At 35.4% G+C, this 12,893-nt stretch overlaps 1 protein-coding gene across 1 annotated transcript in view; it reads left to right on the top strand.

The window, feature by feature from the left end:
* The window catches only part of LOC144257247 (uncharacterized), a 28,310-nt gene extending 24,927 nt beyond the window's left edge, over positions 1–3,383 (top strand). The window contains exon 6 of the mRNA XM_077803375.1: positions 3,246–3,383. Within this exon, the coding sequence (XP_077659501.1) occupies positions 3,246–3,383 (138 nt within the window). The remainder of the gene's footprint in view (positions 1–3,245) is intronic.
* The last annotated feature ends 9,510 nt before the right edge of the window (positions 3,384–12,893 follow it).

Here is a 12,893-nt window from a genome sequence, read left to right as displayed (position 1 = left end):
CAAAAATAAAGCTGGGTGCCACGGTGCACACCTGTAATCTCAGCAGCTCAGGATGCTGAGGCAGGAGGATCTGAAGTTCAAAGACAGCCTCAGCAATGTCGAGGTGCTAAGCAACTCAGAGACTGACTCTGTCTCTAAATACAATACAAAATAGGGCTGGGGATGTAGGTCAGTGGTAGAGTGCCCAAGTTCACTTCCTGGTAGCCAAAGGAGAAAAAAAGCCAGGTGTGGAGGCCCATATCTTTAATCCCAGTAGCTTGGGAGGCAGAGGCAGGAGGATCATGAGTTCAAAGCCAGCTTCAGCAAGAACAAGGCACTAAGCAACTCATTGAGATCCTCTCTCTAAATAAAATACAAAGATGGGCTAGGGATATGGCTTAGTGTTCGAGTCCCCAGAATTCAATTCCCAGTATTCCTCCCACCCACAATTTTTCTTGAATTACTCTGATGTCGTCATTTTCTTTTCTTAACATTTTCTTTTCTTAAAACTACACTGAGATTTCATCTCACCCCAGTTAAAATGATAATCATTAAAAATATAAGTAATAATAAATGCTGGTGAGGATTTGGGTAGAAATGATACTTGTACACTGTTGTTTGGATTATAAGTTAGTACAACCACTATGAAAATCAGTATGAAGTTCCCTCAAAGACTAGAAATGGGGAAGTACTGAGGAATGAAATTGACCAAATTATACTGATAATGTTGAGTGTATTACAAATAACAATAAATCCCACTATTATGTATAACAATGATGCACTAATAAAAAGGGAAAAAAAGAATGAGGAAAAAAAAACTAGGAGTAGAACCTCTATATGATCCACATAGTCCACTCCTTGGTATTTATTCAAAAGAACCGAAATCAGCACACTATAGTGACACATGCATTCCAATATTTATAGCAGCACAATTCAAACAGCCAAGTTATGAAACCTAGGTGTCCATCAACAGATGACACGATAAAGAAAATGGTACCATATTATGTGTGTGTATACACACACACACACACACACACAAACAGGAGCTCTACTCAGCCATAAAGAATGAAATTATATTATTTGCAGGTAAATGGATGGAACTGGAGAAAATGATGCTAAGTAAAATAAGGCAGACTCAGGGCTGGGATTGTAGCTCAGTGGTAGAGCACTTGCCTCACATACGAGAGACACTGGGTTCGATCCCCAGCACCACATAATAAATAAATATAATAAAGATATTGTGTCCATCTACAACTAAGAAGATGTTTTAAAAAATAGTAAGGCAGACTCAAAAAGTCAACAGTCAAATGTTTTCCCTATGTGAGGAATCTAGAGAGAATGAAGAATTTTTTTTTAAAGGAGGATCTCACATAATAGAAGATCAATAGAGGGGTGGTAGAGGATCAAGGGGGAAAGAAGGGAAAAAAATGGGAAGAATTGGGGGACAAAATTTACTAAATCATACAATATGCATGTATAAATATATCACATGAATCTCACTTCTACATATAATTATAATGTATGAGTGAAAAAGTTATACGTGTAACTAGGCACAATGGCACATGCCTGTAATCCCAGCTACTTAGGAGGCTGAGGCTATAGGATCACAAGTTCTAAGCCAGCCTTGGAAACTTAGTGAGACGCTGTCTTAAAATTTAAAAATAAAAAGGACAGGGAATATAACTCAGTGGTATAGTTACTGGTTCAATCCCCAGTGCCAAATATAAATATGGTGAATAGGGAGGCAGGGATAGAAAGGGGAAGTACTAGAGAATGAATTGGAGTAAATTATACACATATATATATCACAATGAACCCCACCATTAACATATAATTAGAATACACTAATCAAAACATTTTTAAGAGAGCCAAATGTTTTTCTTTCATCGGAAACAATGAAAAAATATGTGTATATGTATGTATATGTGTGTGTGTGTGTGTATACCTTCTAGAAATGCACAGAAAAAAACAAACTCTGGGAGAAAATAAACAGTTAAATGAGATACATTCAACAAATCCTTAGAGCCCCACTATATATCAGATACCTTTCTAGGACAGGATTTTTCAACCTCAGAACATTTTGGGTGGGGTATTGTCCTGTGTATTGTAGGACTTTCTCAGCAGCATTCTCACTTCTCTCCACTAGATGCTGTTTACACTCCCTCTAATCTGAAATAAAAAATGACTGCAGACATTGCCAAATATCTCCTGGAGGGCAAAATTGAGCACCATCTCAGTTGAGAACTACTATATTAAGTAATAGGGATTCAGCAACAAAATAAAAACTCAAAGTAGTTACTTCTGAGAAACAGATTTAGGAATGGATGGGGGTAGAGTAATAAACTATCATTAGTCAAATTCTGACTTCTCAAACTATATACATGCATAATATATATTCATTAAAAAAGGGAAAACAGATTATTTAAGAATATAAAACCCATTTATACCTTAACTAAATTTTCAGCTGGGCATAAATAGTTGTGCACACTTGTAATCCAAGCTATTTGAGAGACTGAATCAGGAGAATCTCAAGTTGAAGGCCAAACTCAGCAACTTGGTGAGACCCTGCCTCAAGATGAAAACTAAAAGGGCTGGTAATGTAGCTCAGAGGTAGAACATGCCTAGGGTCAGTCCCAGTTTGTGTAACACACACACACACTCTGGTCAGTTTCTCAGTGAATCCTCAGTCTGTGATTCTGCATGGTAGGTTGTCTCATTCCCATCTTATAGATTCATTCATTCATTTAACAATTATTCATTGAACTTCTGCTGTATGTCTGCACTGTCCCATGCTGGGAATATATCAGTGAGTCAAACAGACAAAAATCTTGCGTCCATGAAACTTGTTTTCTGCACAGTACCTGTCCTTATGTAATGCTACGTAAATTTTACTTATTGTCTAGAATGTAAAAAATTGAAGTAGGATGTCTAGAATGGAACTGGAGAAGCAATTTTAAATAGATTGTAAGGAATGGTGGGCCTTTAAAATCATGAAGGAAGTAAAGATGAAGAAACTGAAGCTGAAAGAATTAGGAATTTCTGCAAAATCAGTCAATAAAGTTAATGAAAGTAACAGCTAAATACAAGCACCTAGAATCTTGATACATCACTTTATAAAAGCTGCAGGGTCCTGTTATAACTCTCTTGGAATTGGTTAAAACCAAACTAAATCTGTTCTTTCAGATAGCTCTCATTAAGTATTAGAGTGAGCCCATTAATGTAGAAATGAAAATAAAACATTAAATTTGTGTTTATCTTTATTTCAGGCCAAAGAATTCCAAAACACAAGAGAAATTCATAGGAGGCTATGGTGGAAATACTTCAAAAAGATTATAGTTGCCAGCATGGCAATTCTCCTTTCAATTATCATCATTCTTTTAAGTACAAATGTAATACCAACTTGACACTTCTCCCCATCCCAACAGGTACCAATAAATTGTTATATGTAAATTAGAATCCTACAACAATTAGGAAAATCTTTCTCTACTTGAATTGGAGGAAAGTAGTAGTATTTCCTTGTCCCTATGGTGCCCCTTGACTGTCTCTGTACTTCTTTCATTTCTGAAATGAATGCCACCATTCTACTTCTTCTCCAGCATCTCTTCCTTTGTAAAGATTAAGAACATTGGGGCTTAATTAAATTTTCAGCTGGGCATAGTGGTGCACACTTGTAATCCAAGCTATTTGAGAGACTGAATCAGGAGAATTCTCAAGTTGAAGGCCAGTAACCCCAGCTACTCAGGAGGCTAAGGCAGGATCACAAATCTGAACCCAGTCTGGACATCTTAGCAAGACCCTGTCTGAAAAGAAGAAAAAGGTCTGAGAATACAGCTCAGAGGTAGAGATCTGTACTCCTGGGTTCAATATCCAGTACCAACCTCCCATTTCCTGACAACCCCCCGCCCCCCCCCCAAAAAAAAAAAAACAGAATCACACTGCCAAAGTTCAACTCTTAGCTCGGCCACATACCATCTATGTGGCTTTGGACAAGTTAACCTATACCCCTTTTCCCTCACCTGTAAAATGGTATTAATACTTATTGAATAGTTGTTGGTATGTGATCACTCTCATGTTAACTACTAACAGGAAAATGACTGCATTAATACCAGAATCACAGACTAAGGATTCACTGAGAAACTGACCACAGTACATCCAGATTGCCATGAGTGAGAATCATGCCATAGTTACTACCATTAATAAATACCTACAATTGTCGCCCTCAACCTGAAGAGAAATGATCTTGACCTTAAAATACCCCTAGAAACATGAGGACTGCCCAGAAATGTTCACCTCTTCTACATATTTATTTGAAATGAAAATCCAAGCCTTTGTTTTAGATGAAACATTTCTTTGTGTAAGGTTCAAAAACTAGTTAACTATATCATTTTCTCTCAATCCTGTCCATCTATCTTACCAATCTACAGCCTTTGTTGTTTTTTTAATATACCCCCATTCAGTAACCTTACATCACCATGCTTTAATAATATATAACTTTACAATTACAAATAAGGTGTGATGAGTTCTATTTCCTAAGTGGGAATATGAGGTCTGAAGTCAGTTTTAAAAATCATTTAGTGATTCATGAGGAACAGGAGATCCCTGACTGCAAGATAACTCATTTTAACTGTGGCAATGATCAAACATCAGTATTTTAAATAGCCACCAAGCTTCCTATTCCTCCCACATATTATTTTCCATTTACAAAATATTTTTAAGAGATTTGAAATGTTAGAAACTTTGTATGCAGTTTCTGTAGTTTTCACAGGAAAAGGGAAGTGGTTGGATATCCACTCTGATAACAATGTTCTAAGTGCTTTGGGAGAGGGTTATCCTGAGTTTTATAAAGACACTAAGGCCAACATATAAATGGTATGAGTTCATATTACCATCTTTACTTTGTACATGAGAAAACAGCCAAGTTGATGACATATTCGAGGTCACAAAACTAGAAAGCTGCAATTTTATTAAATACTATGGTATATAGCCACAAAATTCATGTTTAACTTAAGAATATGCTGTCTAACCTCTTAGTTGTGGGTCAGATACAACAGTACTGCTTTGCTTATTGTCAGTTTGGTAGGTTCTTTTAGGGAAAAGATAAAATTTGAATAGTAGTATGGATGAAGAAATTAATGTATTTCACTTGCATTATAATGTTTTGGTACTAGGGGACTGAACCCAGGGACTTGTACATGCCAGGCACTCTACCACTGAGCCCCCAGCCTCCCTGCTGCCATTATTTTTATTTTAACATTTCTCTAATTTATAATCATGTACAAAAATAATTTGTATGCTGATTGAGTACTACCATAATTACTGCTAGACAATCATGAACTTCAAAGATAACCTTATCTGTCCCCTCATCATTTTAAATATTAGGAAGCCACACCTAAATTAATAGTAAGCTTTTTTAAAGTTCTTTTTCAACTTGCAGCATATTTTAAAGTTATCATCCTAGTTCCAGGCAAGAGGTCCTATAATATTTGTTTTCAAATGCAATCTTAAATTTTAAAGAGTTTAGATTTATGAGCTGCCTGAAATAAGAAAAGCAGTCATTTACCAGTCTTCCCCTATTATTTGTGCTAGAGATGAAAGAAACATACTAAGACTGTCCGATTTTTCATTCACTTGTGCAAACATTGTTGAGCCCCTACTCTGCACAAGTCTTAACAATTAGAATTTATTCTAAGTTACCACATATATAAAAATAACTAATGTTTGAAAAACAGAATAATATCTTTATACAGAAATATAAGACATGGCCCTAATCCTAAGGAAAGCTTACATCCCAGTTAAAAGGCAAGTGCAACAAAAATACACATGTTAAAACAGCAGCATTGTGGCAGGTTGCATGGCAGAGGAAGAATCATCATCTGAGGAATATGATCTACACAGGCTTGAGTCACTTCAGGAAGGTTTCACAGGTTATAAAGGATTGAATTTGGATCTTACTAGAAAATGAATTCACGTCAATAGGTAAAGGCAGTGAATAACATATAGATATTTTTAACATTTATGATGTGCTAATAACTGTTAAGTACAGATATTTTTTAATCCTCTCAACCACACTGAAATAGGTTCATTTTCACTTTAAACATGAGAAAATCAAAGCACAAGTTTTAACTTGCCTGAATCCCTGGTTTAGTGAGATGAAAGTGGGTCAACAAATAAACACTGCTTGCTGATAGGGGTGCATAGATAGTCTATCATTCATTCATTCACAGGGCCTGCAGCGCCCCTCTCCAGGATGCTTTCCTTCACTCCTATATTGCCTTCTCCAGTTCTAACCTCTCTTCTGAATATCAAACTATTTTCCAAATCTCCACTGGATATTCCCATTTGGATAATATGCACACACTTCCCAACCTCAACCATATATTCATCCTCCTTTCTTTACAAAACCTACTTGTTTTACCATATTTTCTCTATAAACGTCAACACAGCTATCCTGTAACCTAGAACCATGTTAGCCTACCTTGACTCCTCTTGTCATTTCCAAACAAGTCACCAAAAGCATGGGATTTCTCAAAACTTCTGAAGATTTTTTAAGTCAGGAAAGCCCAGAAAAGCTACAGAATCAAAAATAGGGAGTCATCTGAGTGCCCAGGCAAGCTTTGAGAAAAAGCACCATCATAGTTAACATACCCCACCCCCATAAGCCTGGCCACATCATACTACTCTTCATATTGTCTACCCATCTCATATAGGCATTTAATATCTAGTACCTTTTCATATTCTTGATTTCCATATTCACTTAAATACAGTAATAGAATATAGAAATAGCAACAAATGTGGAAGCTTTGAAGCATCAGAACCAGCTAGAGATCTTAATAATATGGATATTTGGGCTACAAAACCCTAAAAACTCTGCTTCACTATGGGATGGGGCTTCAAAGTATGTTAAACTTTGTAATAAGGTTTAATAATTATCAACCTCAAAGCATTTTAACATGCCAATCATTTAATATCCATGCTTGAGGAAGATAAAATTTTACAGTTGGAAACAAACGGATTTCTGAACCATTCATTTGAATTATTTTATATTTATTTAAAAATTTTAAAAATCTTCTAAATAGAAAGTCCCATACATTTTAACAGATCTGAAAAGATATTTGAAACTTCTTTGGAAAGTCTGTATTACCCCATTATACAATCAAAAGTCTCTCAGAGAAATCTCATTGTAGAATTATGGCAGAAACTAGAATTTATGAAACCCATTGTTTAATTCTGGCCTCTGATGTTTTTTGTAGAACAAAAAGGCAAACCACAAGCTGGTTACAAACACAAAGAGGTCATTTGTTGGGGAGCAGAAGACCTGCTTGGCACTGCACCATGACCCCACATATAATGATGACCTCTCTTGGCAGGCAAACACTAGGTGACCCACATTCTGTTAAACATTGTCAACACACAAAATGAAATGGAATAGTCAAAACAATACTGTTAAAAGACTTTTGAGCATAAACATTTTTGCTATTACACTTCTAACTTAATTTACCATTTCCCAAAGGGTTTGTAAACAAATGAAAACAGTACATACTAACACTTTGAGTGGTCTCACTACATTTGACAGCAAACCCAGCAAAAGCCAAAGACTAAACATCCCCATACAAAATCTTCCTGTTCTCAATATCCCACCTCATGCATGTTCTGGAGACAAGAGGAATTGCTCTTTTTCTTATATCAAATTCAGTGAATCTTCAACTTGCAACACATTTTGACTTATTTTACATAAATTAAATCTTAAAAGGATCTCTTTTAAAATTCTTATGTCATGTTTCAATATTATGGTAGTTGTCCTGTCAACTAAAACTAAGACCTATGTATTTCAAGATATTCATCCAAGAGAAAGCTTGTTTAAAAAAAGACAATGCGAAAAATGCATGAGTGCTGTAAGAGTTTAATCGTAAGACAAAAAGCACTACTACATTATAATTTGAACATAAGTAATCTTTCATAAAAGAAAATTTAGTGCAAATTAAAACCCCATGAAACCCCACTGTAAACTTCAAATAAAGACTATATTTCTAGAAATGGAAACACTGGTTCCAGTGGAATTTGCTTGGGAAGAGTATGTCTTGAAAATGCTAAATGGTACAGAAAACATCACGTAATTTAAAATCAAGTCAACCAGGTTCTAAGAAAAAAGACATGCTGATAGGTCTTAATACATAAAACTAATCGATTAGTAGTAGCATGCTTTATATTATCAATGAATGTAGAGGCAATTTACAACAAATTTATGAGCATTTCAAAGTTTAATTTACTGCCTTAATCAACCTCTTAACTACACTGTAATAAAATCAGTCATATTAAAAAAAAAATTTTTAGTTAAGGTTCCACTTCATTAGTCTCCTACTGGTATTTTATAAAAACATGAAGGTGTGGAATCCAAGGCCATCCATTAAAAAAAAAGCAATCACATTATTCCTTGTCTCAAGTATTTATTCAAAGCAGTTTCCATGACATGTTAAATGTCACATTTAGGTACTGGCAGTAACCAACCTACCAAGTTCTGTCCCAACACTTGTTTTTCTAAGAGAAATTTTGAAAAGGTCAGAATAATCTTGATCTCAAATTCTAGAATGCAAAAGGAATACTGCTATCTGATACAAAATAAGATATATACAAATTAACCTTGAAGTAGATTCTCTTCCCAACATCAAGGGAGTTGTTTCCCCAAACAGAAACCTATAACCTCTATTATCACTAAAGAATTAGTGCCTATCTGTCTTATTTAAATGAAGACTTTTAACAGATTTGGACTGTTACAAGAACACCTAATTCCTCTGAAGAATTCACCATTTTTAAATAGTACAGTAATTTTGTTAAAATCCTTTTCCCATTCCCTTGTTACATCCATCATCCCAAATTTTCAGCCTTTACAGGACTTACTGGTGAAAACTCACCAACATTTAGTAGTCAGGATCTGCGCTAAATTATAGCCTACCAGGTTCCACATTCTTTACCTAAGTCCACCCATGAGAGGCTGCTATAACCACATAAATTCTCGAGATCTTAAAGGGGTGCTAAAGTCAAACATATAACCAGCTCAATTCAAGACAACAGCAAGTCAATTTCAGTTACTGGTTACCCATTTGTAATGCAATGGATGACTAAGATCAGTGACAAACCAAAGGTACAAAGAATCAAGATACAGAAGATACAGAGAAGGCAAGTACATTGCCTGTAAAGAATAATAAAACAAAAATTAACCCAAGTTCTCAAAGCTATAGCAACCCACCACCTCTCTTGCACCACTCAGTAAGCCACCTGATACACTCATTAGAATGCTAACAATCTTGGGTGATGTTCATGCTAGACCATGATTAAAATGCTGACTGGTGTAACTATCAAACGTGTGCCCTTGTCTTTCTACAGGAGGTAAAAGTAAAAACTCAAAAGCTTATGAAACAAACTGTTAACTCTCCCCATCTTAACATTAGGGTAGCTAAGATAACTTGGAATATGTAAAAACAATCCCAGTCAACACCAATAACAATTGATTAACTCTAATACAAAGGACCTTCAGGCCTCTTTGAAATGCCAACCAGATCATAATCAATCTTTCCCCAGTTTACCAGATTATAGGCAACTGAGAATTAAAGGCGAGGTAAATGAAGTTTGCACGACGAGATATTTATCATGCTATGATCATTTTACTCATGGAACTTCAAGACTATGCTAAACCACAATAGCTTAAACGTGACTGGTAATGAATGATATTACGTTCTCAACTTTTTTTTTTAAGTAGTTTAAAAATAATCACATTTAATGAATAATTTAGGGTAATTCTTCAGTTATCACACTGACCAAATAAATTTTCTTCACTGAGATTGTGCATTTCAACAGTATCAAGTTGAACTAACCTCAAACCTAATAAACTCATACATATCAGGATCAACAAAGATACGGTAGTAGATGGTGGATTTAGTCCTTGTTGTTTACAAAATTCCTAATACCTTAAAACCCTAAACAAACAAAGCAGTCCCCAAAATAAACCCAAGCAATAAAATAAAAGCACATAAACTGAATTTCTAATATACAGGATGCAAAGGCCTAAAACTGGATCTTAATGTAGTTGAGACTATCTCAGTGTAAACTGGCACCTGAACAGATGTTCCACCTACAGTGGACTAGAACTCAGGCACCACAAAGTACAATGAAAAACTACCATCAAAACGTGGAAAATAATAATATAGTTTAAGTCTTGCAACCTTATAATACACACTGAAGTTTAAGAAAGGAATAAAAAGACACAGAACCCCAGGAAGAGAAATGAACTCACCTCGTAGTAGATACCTAGTAAACCAAAAGGGATCAAAATTTGATTCAGGACCAGTCCCTGAAAACTTCATTACCTGAAAATGTAGTTGGTAGTTTCAAGTGGATCAAGCAAGAATTGAAATCAAAGCTACATAACAGTTCATTAATATAACAGGATGGTTCTATAATCATCTAGCCAACTACTTGTGAATGTTGTTGGCCAAATTCTAGAAAGATACTGAGCTAATACTTTTAATTTATCTGCTGCTGTTTGCCTAAATCTTTTTACCAACCACCCCAAACTCAAACACCCTTCTGAAAACCTACTAAAACCTAGCAATTTCAAAGAAAAGGTTACAGGAAAGACATTTAAAAACATGCAAAGCCTATTAACAAATGCTGAATAAATGCTGAATATTCTCAGCAGTGAAGACATGTCTCAGAAAACAAGGAACAGAATTCAAGCAGGGGTCAATAAATGGCAGCCCAAGTACCAGTACAAATATAGGTAAAAGAGGCATAACCAGAGTTGGTTAAATATCTAACAATCTTGATGATCCTCAGTATTGCCAGACAACTGATTCCTCCATACTCAAGAAATTTAATCTCAGAACCAGGTGAGAGCGCATTTTTTGGACTGAGTAAGCAGTGATGAAATGGGGATCCCTCAGCCTTCCCCCTGTAACCCGAGGATCAGAATACTGGCGTCAGACAGGATAGAAGACTTCTCTGTTGAGCCTGACTAGCTAGAGAAAACAAAGGATATTTCTAGGGGTTCTTCAATAATCACTATAAATGCAGATCGCTCAGTGAGCAATAAACCTTGCCGAGTTCACAAGCTCTCCTCCAACCAAATGTTCAAAACATCCAATTAGTTTAAGTGCTCCACTTCTGTGAGCCTCAAATCACCAAATATCTGAGAAAAATCCCTAACTAGAAGAAGCCAAAGCAACAGAAAACACAAAGCATCTTGGAGTAAACTCTTAAATATTAAGTATCACTGATAAACTGACAGATGGGAGGGGTACAAGAAATGACTGACATTTTTTAAGGTTGAAAGATTAAAACATAGAAGTTGCTCATTAGAGTGTGAAATGGAAGGGAGAAAGATGCTCAATAACAAGAATTCCAGGGACAAAAGACTGGGGTGGTTAATCAATTCCTTAACATGCCAGAACTGAAGAGCAAGTTTATAGAACTAAAGATCCAATGAGTGCCCACGATGGATAAATAAACTCAAGACAGTCATGAAATTTAAGAACACTAGTGATTTTAAAAAAAAAATCTGTAGTGATTAGTAAAAATATTTACCATGTAAGCTCAAGACTCAAAAGTAATATCAAACCTTTGATTCTCTATCCTGTCATACCAGTTATCTAGTTAGGATATATAAACAGGAAGGTTTCAAAGCTATCTGAATTTGTGTTGCACCAAAACAAGCACTTAATCTAGGAAAAAAATCTAAAGTGAAAGGCAAAGGGAACACGAGAATGACAGCAAAGCCCCAAATAGTTACTAAACAATTAGAGGGCAACCAGTCCAGACCACAGTATGGAAAACCATCAAGCAAAACATGAAAATGCTAATTATCAAATGGATTTGTACCAAGAAAAATCTTTTGATGGTTAATTTGAGAGAGAGTAAGTGCCTGATGAACAGAAAAATGCTTATTAAAGTCAAGATACACCTAATTGGATCTTAAAAGAGGACTAAAGTAAACAAAACAGTATAAATACCAAATTGATTTGTTTTTCCACAATCCTATGTGCAAGCGCAACTTTTATAGCCAGGAGAATAACCTCTAAAATTTAAACATGAAAGTAACAGGGTCAAACAAATCTGAGTACAGGTGTTAAGTTTTTCTCATTTTCTACTGATGAATTGTGCCAAAATATGGGGCTTATAAATATTTTAACCAAGAAACAAAATTAATCTTGTAGCATTTCATCACCTATATTAAACTTATTTTAAATCCAATCTGAAATCTGTTACAGTTTTTTAGGGGAGCAGAACTGGGGATTGAACCCAAGTCCTCACAACATGCTAAGCAATCAGTCTACCACTGAGCTGCATCCCCAGCCCAATCTTTTTAGAAGACTTTGATTACAGATTAAGTCCTTATTTCTTATTTAATAAAAAACAAGCATACTGCTTCTAGAAAATAAAATAGTGGCCTAACAACTCCAACACAAACTCTTTCCAGAGGTCAACAATTTTTTTCTGTAAAAGGCCAGAAAACAAGTATTTTACGCTTTCCAGGTTTGTTAAAAAAACTACTCAACTCTGCCATGTAGCACAAAAGCAGCCATACACAAATGTGTAAATAAATGAGCATAGCTGTGCTATAAATTTTTCAAAATAGGCTTTCGGTAGGTCCCCAGTTTAGTTATCATGAAATTTAACTTAATGATACTTATTTTTGCTCATCAATATGTGCCGAATAATTAAACTTCACACACAAAAAGGTTGTTCAGCCACATCACTCCAGTACCAATAGGACACCATTTTCATGTTATCTTCTAGTCAACTATTCTCAAGTCTGTTTTGAATAAGCTGACTCATCAGTCTTAAATGATCACTCAGGAATGAATGTGTACTAATACTCACTGTAGTAAGTAACCACAAAAAACTTTACATCCAAGCTGATG

This window comes from Urocitellus parryii, chromosome 10, assembly GCF_045843805.1.
Source record: "Urocitellus parryii isolate mUroPar1 chromosome 10, mUroPar1.hap1, whole genome shotgun sequence".
Lineage (NCBI taxonomy): Eukaryota > Metazoa > Chordata > Mammalia > Rodentia > Sciuridae > Urocitellus > Urocitellus parryii.
Note: the sequence above shows the minus strand (reverse complement) of the source record. Positions and strands in the feature narration are given on the sequence as shown.